General features: G+C 35.9%; 1 protein-coding gene across 3 annotated transcripts in view; it reads left to right on the top strand.

The window, feature by feature from the left end:
• The window catches only part of RAPGEF6 (Rap guanine nucleotide exchange factor 6), a 219,340-nt gene that overhangs the window by 159,872 nt on the left and 43,635 nt on the right, over positions 1-15,833 (top strand). For all 3 annotated transcript variants that reach the window (XM_060143537.1, XM_060143536.1, XM_060143538.1), the window contains exons 16-17: positions 6,012-6,252; positions 8,797-8,954. In XM_060143537.1, coding sequence (XP_059999520.1) covers positions 6,012-6,252; positions 8,797-8,954 — 399 coding nt within the window. The remainder of the gene's footprint in view (positions 1-6,011; positions 6,253-8,796; positions 8,955-15,833) is intronic.

Below are 15,833 nucleotides of genomic sequence, written 5' to 3'. Positions count from 1 at the left end.
CTACAAAAAGACAAGCTGTGACCAGAAAACAAATTTGTTTAGATGATACTAGGTACTTGGTCATCTTGTGTTAATTAGAACTTACAGCAAGGGATCACCAGTTATAAGAGAACCAGGATTTTTGAGGGGTGATGGTAAAGAACCTAGTAAGTGAGCTTACAGATTTTGGAGAAAATAGTTAATTTGAGAAGAAAACCATTTCTAGAACTCTGCACAGAGAGATATAAAAATCCATTCCTTAAAACAAGAACAGGATATTTGGAATAAAGACAGTCACTGAGAAAAATACCTCTTGGGGTTATTTTAAATATGCAAAGACATATTTTAGTAGAAAAGACAGAAACATACAGTAGAAGGAATAGGTAACTTGAGAAAATCAACTTTATAGAGCAAAAAAAGACAAAATGCAATTGAGCACTATTCCAAGAGATCTAAAAGAAAAAGTGCAGAAGAAAGTATTTAGGAAACAGTGGCAGAGGCCATTCCAGAATGAAAGAAAGATGTGACTCCCAATTCAAAGGACCACCTATAATCTGAGCAAAATTAGTTTTAAAAACTTGTCTTCTGTTTCTAGTATTGACTGAGAACAACTAAAGGAGCTGGCTAGTGAAGAGCTACCTGCCATTGAACAGACAAGTTAGACCTTAAAGAGGTAAACTGGAGCCATATCTGCCCTGGAGCATTTACCAGTACAGGAAAAGCAACTGAGAGTGAGATTTTTTGGTAATAGGCTCCCAGGAAAAGGTGAAAGAGTTGGAATCCTGCACTTGTTAAAAGCACAAACTCTGGATGTGTCAAATCCCTTACCACTCATCCTGAGACTGTACCCCCCCAAAGGATGTTTTCTTTCCCAGGGCTATTTTCCCATCCATAGAACGTAGCTGAGAGAAGGAGCTGCTGAGAGAAGGTTCGTAGTGTAGAGCCTACCAAAGGCCAGAACACTCTAGCATAACAACATTTGTTCTTGATTGAGAATTTAAGTATCTAACTCCGAAGAGAATGTGGACTGTATTCTAGGCAACTCAGAAGAACCTCAAGTTTTGACCTGGCCCTGGGTCTCCAGTACCTGGCAAAAGAAAATAGAAATCCTCTTTAGAAGATGCTAGCAGCAGCCTATTATTTGTAAAAATAAGTTTCCAAATACGGAGTCAAACAATCAAACATTGTGAGGCCCTCTTAAAAATCATTTTAAGCCAGAACCAACAGAAACAGAACTGTAGGAGCTCCAGAATATCAAACACAGACTTTAAGGTGCTATTTGATACATCCTTATGTCCCTGAAGATAAAAAGCAAATTAAGGATTCTAGTTCCGGTTAAGATGGAGTAAACACATGCTATCCTTCATCTCCCACTGAACTCAACAGTAAAACTTAAACAAAAATCATGATCCATCTATTTGAGAACTCAGAGAATTCAAAGTACCACCACCAGAAGTGAATTTACCTTTTTTTTTTTCACTCCAGTATCCCCTGGACTGGACTCAAGGCAGCATGAAACCTGGATGTGAATATTATGGTGCAGACCTAGAAGGACCCTGAAGCAGCCTGACTTAAGGAATGGGAAAGGAAACTCCTAAAGCTCAGACAGAGGGGGAATTCCCACAGATTTTTTTTTTTTTCACTCTTTGTTTTCTCCTTATTCTCAGGCCCCAGTCTCCAAGCAATCCAGTGGCATTGAGTGACAAAATGTTCCTCACCCTTTAGAGAAGCAGTGGCCCCAAGACAACAAAGCCAGTGTCACTGCTTTTTTTCCCCACTCTCTCTGTCCCCCTCTACTTGGCTCCTAAGGCACTGCAGTGGACAGTTTCCCTCTAGAGGTCCAAAAAAGGAGGCCTAAGGAACTAGAAAGTACCAGGTTGATAATTAAGATGGAGAAAACAACCCCATAAAGTTGTTTATGAAATCCTGGGTTCACCCCCATCCTGTGGGTGCGTGAATCTGATCCTATTTAGCATATCATAGACTTTGAGAACTGGCCCAAGCAGACCTCTACTCAGGTCCCAGACTGACCACTAGGTGGTACAAAGTGGACAGATCTGTATAGCACTGCAGAGACTTTGAAAATTGAACACTGGAACCACAATCCGCAGAAGGCTAAACAAAAATACCAGCATTTCCCATAGGATGCAAATACGACTCAGAGTAATTTTAACTGTAACAAGGATTCGTCACAATTTTCTTTGTATTTATTTTGTATGGGGTTTGCTCAGCATTTGAATTTGTGCATTGTTGTTTGCTTATCAGTTTTTAAAATGTCATGGCCATTATTAATTACTACTGCCGCTTTTTCTTTCCCTCCCATGTGGGAAATCAGTTACTTATATGTTAGAAGATTTGCATCCCATCTATCTCTTACATTCTGTTCTATTCTTCCCATTTTTTTCTTCTTTCAGTTTGGGTATTTTGTAATGACCTGTGTTTAAGAAAGTAATCCTATTTTCTGCTGTATCCAGTCTACTGATAAATGCATGCACTGAATTTAATTTTAGATATTTTTCAGTTCTGGAATATCCACTTGAATCTCCAGTTCTCTGTTGCACTTCTTCATCTTTTTCTTCATCTTTTCATCCATTTTATCTCTTTTCCTCTATGTTCTTTAATATATTTATAATGGTTATTATAAAGTCCTTGTGTGTTAACTCTAACATTTGGATTATCTTTTATTCTGTTTTTCCCTCTGGCTATTTTCTTTGTGAGTCTTAAAATTTTTATTGTATGCTGTACTTTGTATATAAAGGAACCTTAGTAGTGAAATTAGTATTTTCTCACAGATAGGATTTGCCATTTCCTCTGTTTAATCACATAGGGTAAGGAGAATTGAGCTGGGTCAGGCTGGGTTGCAGAATTACTTAGACTGTGTCCATTGGGTTTCAAGTTGAGAGACTTGTCATGTGCTTGATGTAGGCCCCTCCTCTAATGGAACTTTGTCTCTAACCACTGAGAGATTGTGGGAAATTTCACTCTGCTTATTCAACCTTGTCCTCCTACCTCCTCCCCCACCTCCAATCTCTTGATTCAGAATCTGGTACCTTTCTGTCTCCTTTTTTTTTAAGTTTTTCCCTTCAGAGGTTTTGAGCTTAGCTCTTTAGCCTCCCACCCCGAGCAGATAAATCTGTTGTGTGTTTGCTGGAAGTCTCTCCCTGTTGTGTGACTTTGTCTCCTGAGTACCATGAGATTCTAAGAAATTTCCAGCCTCATGCCTTGTCTTACTAATAGAGATATCTCATGAAAAAAAGTGACACTGCTTTGGTGCCTCTCTGTATTCCAGTTTTCTTGCCAGTACTCGCAGCCATCAAAACTTCTCTTTCCTCTAGTAGAGTCCTTCTACCTGAGCCTCACCTTCTGTTTATATTTAGATCAGCAAATGTCCCCAGAGAAGAAAACAGCTGGCAATCTCAGTTTACCCTCTTCCTGCTTGAGTTTTTATTCATCCATTCCTCTTACTTTTCACAACTTTCTAACATCTTTAAAAATCCCACCACTCAGATAATTTTATTATTAACATTTTAATTGTTTAATAAAAGTAATACATGCATGTTTTGCAAATTATGATACTAAAGAAAGTCACCCAGTGGGACCATATTGTGTACAATATTCTATACCTTTCCACAGCAGTTCATACAGGTGTACGTCTTGTGTAATTGTTATTGCATCGAATTCCATCACACTATTATCATAATCTATTGATCTGATGTCATATTGATGGATGTTTTAGGTTGTTTATAGTTTTTGCTATTTACAATGATGTAATAATCCTTTGTACTTATCTTTTATGTTTATATAGATATAGCTATAAGATAAATTCCTCACAGTGGAATTACTTTTATAGTTACTGCGGTTTTACTTTCTAAAAGTTTCCCCAATCTATGTACGCTTCATTCATCAATGTATAAGAATGCCTCTGCAGTGGGTATAATCAACTTTACAGTTTCTGATATACAGTCTTTAATAATGAAGGAAGTTGAGCACTTTTTTTATGTGCTAACATTTCTTCTTTATGAACAGTCTTCATTTGTCCATTTTTATGTTGAGTTATTCATCTTTTATTGATTTGTTTGAATGCCTTATAAATAAATAACAGTATCTCTTGGTCTTAAGGGTTGCAAATTTTTTCCCCAGTTGTCTTTTGACTTTCCTTGTTTGTTCATTTGTTTTGGGTTGTGTGTGTAAATACATATACACACATATATGTAGAGAGAGAAATCTTTAATCTTTGTGTAGTCAAATTTATTAAACATTTCTTTTATTAATTCTTGGACACCTTCATTTTTGGTTCATATATTATATCTGATATTGATGTTTAATGGTATTGTAATTGTATTTGCTTACCGACATTAATTTTTGTCCCTCACTATTTTTTTTTAGTTTAACTCAATCATTTCTTTATCTACAAATCACAAGCTCTGCAGATTTTTACTTATATACACAAGTCCAGTGAAGATACAAACTACTTTTTACACTCCTGAGTCACCTTACATACACACTGCAGCCAGGGATATCTGCTGCCCAGAGATTTCCTGTTGCTCTTAACAGAAAATTCAGACACCTTACCATAGCATTATCAAGCCCTTTCTCTACCTTATTCTTCAGTCATCTTCATTTTCTTGACTTTTCCTTCTACCACAGGTACTTTAAACTTGAGATTTCCTCTACCTAGAATTAATCCTTCTTCTCCCTTTTCCTAGTTAAAATCAACTCACTTTACTGATCTCTTCTTAACACAGTGACTTAATGAAGGACAATTTTCCCTTTCTTGCTCTCTTAACTAGTTCCTCGCATTATGTTCTCTCCATACCATATATCTTTGACTGACTATGTTTCACGACAGGAGGAATCTGCAAACATCTAGAGTAGTGCTTGACATGTTCATAGGTCAGTAAATATTTTTTGAATGGATGAGTATCTTGATTTTAGCTCAAAACATTTTTATTTTTACCACGTGGCTTAAAGTGAAATTTTTTAAGATGACTGAAAATAATTTACTGTATTTTAATCAAGCAAGGATTTCCATTATCTTGAAGACAGAAACTGTGCTTTTCTTTTTTTTTTTTTTTTTTTGCATTACACGGGCCTCTCACTGTTGTGACCTCTCCTGTTGTGGAGCACAGGCTCCAGACGCGCAGGCTCAGCGGCCATGGCTCATGGGCCCAGCCGTTCCGCAGCATGTGGGATCTTCCTGGACCGAGGCACGAACCCATGTCCCCTGCATTGGTAGGCAGACTCTCAACCACTGCACCACCAGGGAAGCCCAGAAGCTGTGCTTTTCATAAGCTTGCCTGGATCTAGGCAAAGCGATTGCTGGAAAGGCAAATGCCCCACTGTGCTTGTACTTTCCTTAAGGATGAAGTAACTCACTAGACTTAGGATTGATAGAAAGTTATCTACAAATGCTTGATTTTTTACTTCAGACCGCTGTAGTGAATGCTTAGTAGCTTTCACTCTACAGAATTAAGTCTCACAGATGTCACCTTGAGGAAATTGTCATATATTACAAAATTTAGTACTGTTTGTTTCTGGTAAAAGCAGGTCCAGCAGAGCTCTTCCCATTTTGTTGATGGCTAAATTTTACAAAACAGGGCCTGACTTACAGTACTTATATCTCATCTCAAATGATGAGGGATAACATATAAATAATAGAATCTAAATATCTATTTCTATAAAATCTGTGTTGATTAGCAATTATATTATACTGCTTATTACTTAAATAGGAACCTTGGGCTTTTGAAACATGCTGGCAATCTGCCTGCTTCATTTTTGTTTTCCCCAGTGAATTTCTTTTATCACTATTGGACAACATCATAAGTACAGTCAGGTATAAAAGCTGAAAAATGGATATAGCTGATTAATAGAGGGTGAGTATAAATTTCGTAATGAAATAAGTTTTAATAGGTGAGGCTGTGAAAGGCCCAGTGATAGAAAGCAACTATGTTTATTTTTAAAATTTGTTGTGGATATAAAAACTTTCTAATGAGAAGAAAAGAAATGACAGTTTTATTTATTTATTTCTACAGTGTTCAAAGAGTTACTTACTAGGACCGAACAAGAGAAATCTGGTGTTCCTCATATTCCCAAAATTGCTGAAAAAAAAAGTAATCGCCACTCAATCCAGAATGTACCAGGAGATATTGAACAGACATCACAGGAGAAAGGAAACAAGAAAATAAAAGCAAATACTGTTTCAGGTGGAAGAAACAAAATCAGGAAAATTTTGGATAAAACACGATTTAGTATCTTGCCTCCAAAACTGTTTAGGTAGGTAACAGCAATCTTAGTCATGTAGGCATTTTCCTATTGACTGTAAAGATTTTTGTGGGAGAAGGGAAGTTTTGGGTCAGTTTTGTTTTTTATACAACTGTTGCATCATAAAATCTACAAGCAATCCATAAATAAGAGTAAATTCTAAATGTCACCTCATCACTTCCAAGTAGTTACCATTGTTAGATTATGTATTCTTCCATTAGCCTTGTTTTGAATTTTAGAAAAGATTGCTTGTTTTATTCTATGAAATCTTTTTTTGTATATTTTTGGTCCAATATCAGTCCCTTGATCTACAAATTTGGACACTTTAAAACTTGGGACATATTCACTGATACTAGTTTTTTGTCTTTTTTTAAAAAAATAATTTATTTATTTTTGGCTGCATTGGGTCTTTGTTGCTGCGTGTGGGCTTTCTCTAGTTGCGACGAGCGGGGGCTACTCTTCGTTGCAGTGCGTGGGCTTCTCATTGCGGTGGCTTCTCTTGTTGTGGAGCACAGGCTGTAGGCACGCAGGCTTCAGTAGTTGTGGCTCACGGGCTCTAGAGTGCATGCTCAGTAGTTATGGCGCACGGGCTTAGTTGCTCCACAGAATGTGGGATCTTCCTGGACCAGGGGTGGAGCTGTGTCGCCTGCATTGGCAGGCAGATTCTTAACCACTGTGCCACCAGCGAAGTCCCTGTATTATTCTATTTTAATTTCAGTAAAAGTACTACTATCTTCTTAAAAGTAAGAATCCTGTATTCCTCTGTGCCACAGTGCTCACCTTCATTACCTAATTTAATCTTTGCCATAGTCCTGGGGGATCGATAGTATTATTCACAATTTTGGAGGTAACCAAGGTTCAGAAACAGAAAGGAATTTCCCTGAGGTCACACAGCTAATAACCCAGGTCTGTCTGACATAGCTTGCTCTTGACACACTTATCTTTGCTTTCTTCCGTGTCTTCATACTTCCCCCTGACTTCTCTCTCTCCGTCTTATCCTGGCTCTCATCCTTGTCTGGCTCCTAACAGTCCTTTAGCTGTTTATTTAACAGTCCTCTAAACTCCATCTTACATAGTTTCCTAATCTGCCTGCATCCTATTTTTAACTCCTAACATATTCAGGAAGTATCCCATATCACTCAGACCTTATTAATCCATCCCAAGATAATAGGTAAGTATTCTGTGATAACTGTTTGTATATGTAGCAAGACTGGGTAGAATGCTACACTGAAAAAAATATAGGTGGGAATTAATATTAACCTAAAGCATTGGTTTTAACCAGTTAAAACCAATGCTTAGAACTAAGTGGTATTTTGGTTGTTGATGCTGACGGAAGTCTTCATTGCTGTCCTATGTTTGTATAGGATTGTTTTGCTTATCCTATGTTTTATAGAACTTTTGGGGATATCTAAACCTTAAGTGACAGGGTTACATTTATTTGTTATTTTTTCTCTTAAATGGTTTTAGAATTGCCTATTTAACACCTCTAAAATATTTTAAAGAAAATATTATATTTGCTTAAATATGTCCATTTAATTGATATTTGTTTTTGAAACTTTTACAGGCAGTTAACTTTCGATGACTTGCTTTCTGCTTTGGTTTTGATGTTCTCATCTAGGGAACAGCCAAACAACTAGACTTGAGAGATCACACAAGAAATAATATACCCTTAGAATAAACTAGACTGTAAAATTCTTTTTCTTCTATTTTCATTTTTGGTCCTCTTTTTCCTTCTCCTTTCTATTTGTCACATATTGCTCTTGTTGTTTGTTGCAATTTTCTATGTCGTCTTCCTGTTTTCTTTTCTCTGTACTTGCTGGTTTGAGCAGTTCCCAGGTTACTCATATGTTTAAAGACCTGTCTTATTTTGTCAGTTGAACCTGGCCCCATTGTTTTCTACATCCTGCCATATTTTTGGCTTGGGTTCACACCCAACTCCATCCTTTGCCTAGAAGGTTACCAAGCTTTTCGGTCAAGAGGATGAACCTTGCTGCAGCCCTGTGCATTGTTGGGTGTATATATGTTAGTGTCTGATGAAACTGGCAGACCTCAAGGACTCCCCACTCAGGTTCATTTTCTCTACCAAAACCAGCAGAAACTAAATATGAAATACAAACATTACAATGTACATTCCACCCTTGAACAATGCAGGGGTTAATTCATGTAAAATTTATAGTTGGCCCTACATGTCTGTGGTTCCTCACATCTGCGGATTCAGCCAACCACGGACCATGTAGTACTGTAGTATTTACTCCTACTGAGAAATATCCGTGAAATATATATAAGTGGACCTGCTTAGTTCAGTCTGCATTGTTCAAGGGTCAACTGTAGTAGAATTACCTAGATGTGTAAGTTAAATTTTATTTGAGTGTAATTGTTAAAAAATACTTTATTGCCATTTTCATTATTACACTTGTCCTATTTTTTAAATTGCTGTACTATTTTAAAATCATTACTTTGAATTGGTCCTATTATGCCTTAGTGTACAGAGAACAGAAATGTTTACTGTTAAGACCCCTCAAATACTTTAAAGTGATATATTACATTCTTTTGAAGTGATGTAGGCCTGAGCCAATCACAGGACGACAGCATTGTGGGAACGAGACACTGTAGGCACAGTTTGGCCATAATGCCTATCCCTGGAACACTCTCATCCAGCAGCCCCGATCTCCTGCAGCCTACCACCAGCATGTTGGATTTTTCTAATCCCTCAGGTAATTTTTGTTTATTTTATTCAGCCATGTTGGTACCAGATAGATAAATAGGTGGTTGAGCCTTGTGCAACAAATACTGGATTTGCTTGCAGTCCTCTTTTCTCACCTCTATATTTTGACTTAGTGCAAAAAAGCTGAAGAGAACATTATGTCTTTTTGTCTAACCTGGAGTGGTGGTACTTCCATTATGAAAGAGAAGTACGTTATCTGTTGGTAACCCTAATCAGAGCAATGGACTGAAAGCAGAGATACTTCTTCTCGGTCAAGAGACATGTTACCCAGAATGTGGAAAGGAATAAGACAGATAGATTATTTTAGTCTAAGGTGTCTGACTTACCTTCCTCTGTGATGTACAGAAATGTGTTAGTAGTTTTCTAGAAAGACTGATTTTTCTCTCCACCACCTGAAGCTAAAGTTGTTTTTGTTATATACAGTATTGTTAATTAAAGTACTATATCATCTTTTTCATTGGTGTTCAGACTTTCATTGTGGGACATCGTTTATTTTTCTGCATCTGTTCATGCTCAGAGGCAGAAATTGTCATCTAACTATGTAACTTCAAAGGAACGCTTTGAAGAATTATTTATATATCCACCATTTGAGTGGATTTGAGATGGCTTTAAGTAAAAGACACATACAGTTAAAAACTGAAATACATACTTGGGTCCAAGGAGAGGAGGGAAAAAAACACCTCTACAAAAATGTGTCCATTTGCTTAATCTTTTGTTAAGTTTTCTGTTACATGCAGCTAAGCTCATTTCTACTTGATAAAATTGTCAAAAGTTTATAAGCCAAATTTCTTGCTGTGGTAAGTGAGAGCTCTCATAAACTCACCACTACTTATATCTCCAGTCTCAGGTTTCAACGTTTTAACCAATCCATTCTCCAAATTTTATAACAATATAAAAGGTGCTCTTATAACATTAAAAAAAAAAAAACCTCTACAAAGATGGGCATAGTTGTGATTCAGCTCCAGTTTTGACGCTAAATCTCTATCAGCTAGTGGGAAAAGGGAAGAACTCAATTATATAAATCTCAGCATTAGATAGGAGGAAGTATAAATGTAATAGTAAAGTTTATGTTTTAATACAGCAACATAAATTTAAAATGTAAGGCATAACATAAAAACACAGTAGAAAGTTGTTCTGCACATTGTTTCTTCCTTTTTATTTCAGTTGCTTCTTCCCCTCTTTAGAGAGATTCCTAAACCCAATAATCTGTCTTTGATACACCCTACCCTCTATGTGACTACCAGTGTTATTTCTAGAGTGAAGGTTTCGATGAGTCGTTACTTGGCTTAGAAATTTCTAGTGATTTCTATTAGTTCCGGGTTCAGTCATGAGATAGAAACCACTCCATATGTTTAATATCAGAAATTGTTACCAAGTATAAAGTAAAGTGTTCTATGTAAAAAGGTAAAAAAGCAAGCACGAAGGCATCACAGGAAACTGCAAACTGGGTTCAGCTTCTGGCACTTGAAAAAAATGCCACTACCAGGGTGAAGGAGTGTTGCTTGAGTGATACTAGAGCCAAATACCCAGAAGTAAGAACATAAAGCAGCAAGTCTCTTCTTCCTCTAACCTTGCAGTCTACCTCTGGTGCCCTTTTTTGGCAGAACCTAAGAGGGAGACAATTGGCAAAGAAGAAGTGCGGTTTGCAGAGTCCCAGCCCCATTGTGGCAGGGCAGCATGGGTTTGGAGCCTAAAGACAATAACTTAATAACTGTTGGTATCCAATTTTTAAAGCATAATTATCAACCCCTTTTCTAGCCTCCTGTTCTGCCATTCTCCCCACTGTTACCTCTTCTGTCTTTCCTGAGTATGGCATGTACCTTCAGAACTCTCTTTGCCCATGTTGTCTGCCACCTTTGGTATTTTCTCCCTGCATATCCCATGAAATGTTTCTTATTCCTCAATGCTGAACTCAGTTGTTACCTCATCTGGGAATCCCAGGTCCCTCTGATGCAGAATCAGTATCTCTTTTTCCAGAAATCTCTAGCACATTTTCATTGTCTCTCTTACATTGCTTGTCATGCGGTAGCATGGGAATTTATTTCTGTGTCTGTGTGTGTGTGTGTGTTCCACAGCAGTACTTCTTACACTATGTTCACAAATAAAATATTTAAGCACTACAAAAGCACAGACTAAATATGCATCTGTACTTTCGTAAGACAAGTATTTAGGGATATATGATTTATAGATTGACTTATGATTATTGATTTATGGCTGTGTTTTTGCCACTGGCATATCTAGAAGTGTGGCTGGGTTGCAGGGTGGGTAAGGGATGGGTAGAAGGGAGAGGAGAGAGAGAAGTTGGGGATTTAGCTGGGGGTGCGAAAGGAAGAGAGAGGTTGAAATTACTAAAATTCAGAAACTGTAAGCCCCATGGCACTGAAATTCTTAGCTCTGAAGAGGATGTACTACTCAACTTGATTTCAGATTGATTGCATAATTCTCTCAATGAAAACATGTTGAAAGGGCTGAAGATGCCCTTTTAAAATCTATTCAGAGAAGGTCAGTCTGCAAAGCTCAGTATGTAGCCTTTGTCCATATCAGCAATATAAATGAACACATACAAGATAGGAATTTAACTTAAAATTATATTTGTAAACCCCCAAATGAGCAACTTTACAAAAGGCTTTCTGCCATGCTATTTGTATTTATGTTGAATAAAATATTTATTACCAATTAATTCCAAATTCAGCTCCGTAAATCATATATGGCAGCACTGAATTTTAGATTAGCTGTGTACATCACGTATGTATATTGTAGTACATGTGTGACATCAGCCAAGTTTGACTAACTTTTATCAGTCTACATCTCAGTTATATTTTTGCTGCGTGTTTTAAATTGTTATTAGAAAGTAAGGACAAAGCTACAGAACTGTTTAATAGTTTGCTTTTGATTGCTGACTTTTTTATGGTTTTGCTTTGTTTTTGCTGCCTACAGCTGTTGGTTTTTACTGTAAGTATCTTGAAGACTATGGTATTTTATTGCTTATGTTTGTATGCAGTATTTTACTATATTTTTAAAAGTCAAATAATACAGAATTGAATGAAATAGGAAGCAGAACTTTTCTATACACTTACAAGGTTGCCAGTGTAAACTGGTGTGTATTCTTTCAGTCATTTTCTTTGAATATATATGTTTTTATACTCATAGAATTAGAGTATACATGCTATTCTGTAACTTGTGAAAAGTGTTTTCAGAATTTTTGGACTTAATGTGAGATGAGGCCTAAAAGAATTCAGAGTATAGCTAAAAGGATTTTAAAACTGAATTTTTTTTTCTGAGTCTTCATATGGAACTTTTTGCTTATTCTTTTTTATTTAATAGCACAAACTTTTTATTTGACTTCGTTAATATTAGTAAACTTCAAATTCTTTTTGCATTGCAAGTATTTTAACTAATTTTTAATTGTAAAGGAACATATATTAAAGTTTTTATTTGCAGAGAGAGGATAAAATATAAAAGTCTCTGCTTTCCAGAATTAACAATTGTTCATTTACTCCTACATCCTTCCAGAAATTTCAGAGCACATAAAATGTGTGTATCGTTTCCTTCACCCCAAATGATACAATTTTTTTCCACTTAGCCCATTTCACTTAGCAATATACCGTAAATACCTTTCTGTATCAGAATGTATTCTACCACGATTTTTTGAACATCTGATAGCGTTGTTTAACCAGTCCCCTTTTAGTGGATGTTTGCAGTGTTGCCTAAACCTCTGTGTTTACATATCTTTACATGTTGTAGGTTTGCATTATTGATATATTTTTAATTTTGTCAAGATTTTTGTGGAAATTTGCTTTCTTTTTATATAAGTATCTATGAAGTATTATCTGTTTTGCCTCTTGGCCTGCAGAACATAAAATATTTGCTATTTGACCCTTTGTAGAACAAGTTTGCCAATCCTTAATCCATACCATTATACCACTACCCTGTGTTTGCTTTTTGAACTTTTCACTATACCGATTGTCTTATTTACTTGATTATTGTCTTTCCTTGAACCACAACTTACTCTCTTGAATATAAGCAAATCTCTGCAAGCAGAGACTTTGTCAATCTCATTTATTACTTCATCTTCATCACCTAGAACACTAATGATGTATAACTGGCACTCCATAAATATTTGTACAGTGATTAACAATTTAAAGCAGAATGAAGAGGCAGTCTTCTGCTTTTGTTAAATGATCATCTTAAATACCTAAAAAGTTCTATTTTTAGTGTAATCTCAAGGTCAAAACATGTATCCTTCACTTATCTCATTTTTTAATTTTATTTATGAGAGATAGTTAACACTAGAAATTTTGCCCTTGGATTGGAAGTCCAGGTATCTGAATTTCAGTTCTTGAATTCATTTACCTATTATGTAAGAATTTTATTATGGAATATGAATCATAAGACTGATAAATGCTGTACTGCTTCAAGATTCTTTTTAAATGTCTGTTTTGCTTACAGGATTATATTTTTATGTGCATTCTAGCTTTGTGCCTAAAATTTGAAATGTTTAAATCATTTTTTCTTCTTGATTCAACTTTATTCTAACTTCATATTTACCATTCATCTAAACAATTAACATTTGAGTGTCTGCCATGTGCCAAGTATTATGTTTGGCATGTATGATGTTCTCCTGCTAACACACGTTTGTAAAGAAAATATATGTGTTATACTGGTAGCAATTCTAAAATGGAAAAAGAGGTTTACATTGGCACTGATATCTGCGTGGAGAAATTTTTTCCTCCAGTGTCTCTGAAAATGTGCTCTGGCACATTTTTTTTCTAATCTGGCATTTATTATCTTGGTGAATTAACCAGGTTTGGGTTATGGAGTACCGTTTGGATAATTCCGTTTGCAGATCTGTTCTAGAGCTACCCATTTATGATGCCTGAATCCCACTTACATGACTGTATGTCAGTTTGTCCTTTGCATGAGAAACAAGTGGTTTTAACAGAGTATGAATTTAACAGAGTGTAACAGAGTACAGTGTTTAGCAGGATACACAAGATACAGACATCTGTTCCTTCCCAGATGTTATAGTATGTTAGCAGCAAGAGAAATGTATGCAAATTCCCCACCTGTCTTTGTGAATAAATTTCTCTGAAGAAATTAATAAAAGGGATCAGAACATCTCCCTATTCCTTCCAGGTCAGCCAGCTCTGCTGGCTGAGGCTCAGCCCCCAAAGACCTAGTAAACAAATCCAACTCAAGAGTCCTGGACAACTGAGACCTATTTTTCTGAAGAGGGTAGGAACAATACAGATAATAATAGTAGTTGTTTGACACCTTTTGTAGCGTTAAAAGGGATAATGAAACCGTTCTGTCCAGTATCTTTCTTTTGGAAAACTGAAATTTCCAACTTCTTGCATTTTCTAGCCCAGAGTAGAGAAGCATCTCGTTCGCATGGATTAAGATCCTACATTATGCCTTGTAGACTTAGAAACCTGATAATGTCAGCAACATGCTGAGGATTGACTCATTTGCAAAGAAATAGGAACAAGAGATGTTTGGTGACTCAGATCTTTGTATACCTTAAGAAAAGGCAGTTTGGTGCGTGCATCTTACGAAGGGGACCTGAATAGATGAAGTATTCTGCTTCCAATTTGACAGTAGACCCAGAACATTCAAAATATCTGTTGGCTAAGAATCCTTCTTCCTGGAATTGTATTTGTGTATATTCAGTTGACTCTTCCAGTCCTGAGAGTCAGTCTCTGTCTTTTTGTGTCCTCAGCCTCACTGCATACTTTATTCTGTGAAATTATTTCCTCCCACATCTATTTCATTATTCTTCTCTTTCCTTTAGCTAGGATTATACCTCAGGTGGTTTTGAGACAAATTTGTAATTTTTCTTTTCCTCTTAATCTTACAATTTATACAATGCTAAGAAGGAGGTAATGCTAGGCAAAGAATATACCATTACTTGAGCCACCAAAATATCCCCAGCCCACCCCCACTACACACATGACAAAAATATCCACAATAATACATTTTTCCTGATTTAAAATGAAAGAAATTTTTGTAACAATTTATTATCATAAGGAAAAATTTAAGTTTTTCATGTTAAATCTCTTTTCACTTAATTATTTTTAATTATATAGTAAATTATGTAATAAAAATATAATTATATTAAAAAATTAGCCCACTGTTGTCATATTGATCATTGTTCAGGAAGTTTTAGCCAATGCCATATAAGAAGAAAAAGAAATATGATAGAGTAAGAGGGAAAAAATACCATCATTTACATGTACATAATATATGAACATTTATCTTAAAGTAGGACTTATTTACTAATAGCAGAAATCACAAAGGCAAAGACTGAGATTTAACCACATGAATATTTAAATTTTTCCTGTGTTAAAGTATATAAATATAAAATCTGAGAAGACATTTGCCACTTCATAGTAGACTGTGTTGGTATTTAGTATAATTCAGTAGCAAAAAGCATGAAGAATACCAAAAGGTATTTTTAGAAAGGAATAATAATGGTTCATTAAACCAGTGAGTCTCACCAGTAACCAAAGAAGTGAAATATAAAATAATGACACATTTTTGGAGGGCAGAAATGCAATAGGGCTTTCAAAATGGAAAAAAAAAGTTTTAATAAACAGTTTTGATAAGAGTGTGACTAAAATTGTTCTCTTTATACCCTAGGATGATAAAATATTATAACTGTCCTGGAGAACAGTTCAGAACTATATTTCAAAAACCTTAACAATATGTATGCCCTCTAACTCAGCATTTCTCTTTTTTTGGATTTTCCCTGAGGAAATAATCAGCTTGCATGCAAAGGTTTATCTACAGGGGGAGTTTGGGGTGGGGGGAATTATTTATCATACTGTTACTTATAATAAAGGAAAGTGATATGCAAGGTAAATGTCTG

This window comes from Lagenorhynchus albirostris, chromosome 3 (genome assembly GCF_949774975.1).
Source record: "Lagenorhynchus albirostris chromosome 3, mLagAlb1.1, whole genome shotgun sequence".
NCBI lineage: Eukaryota > Metazoa > Chordata > Mammalia > Artiodactyla > Delphinidae > Lagenorhynchus > Lagenorhynchus albirostris.
Note: the sequence above shows the minus strand (reverse complement) of the source record. Positions and strands in the feature narration are given on the sequence as shown.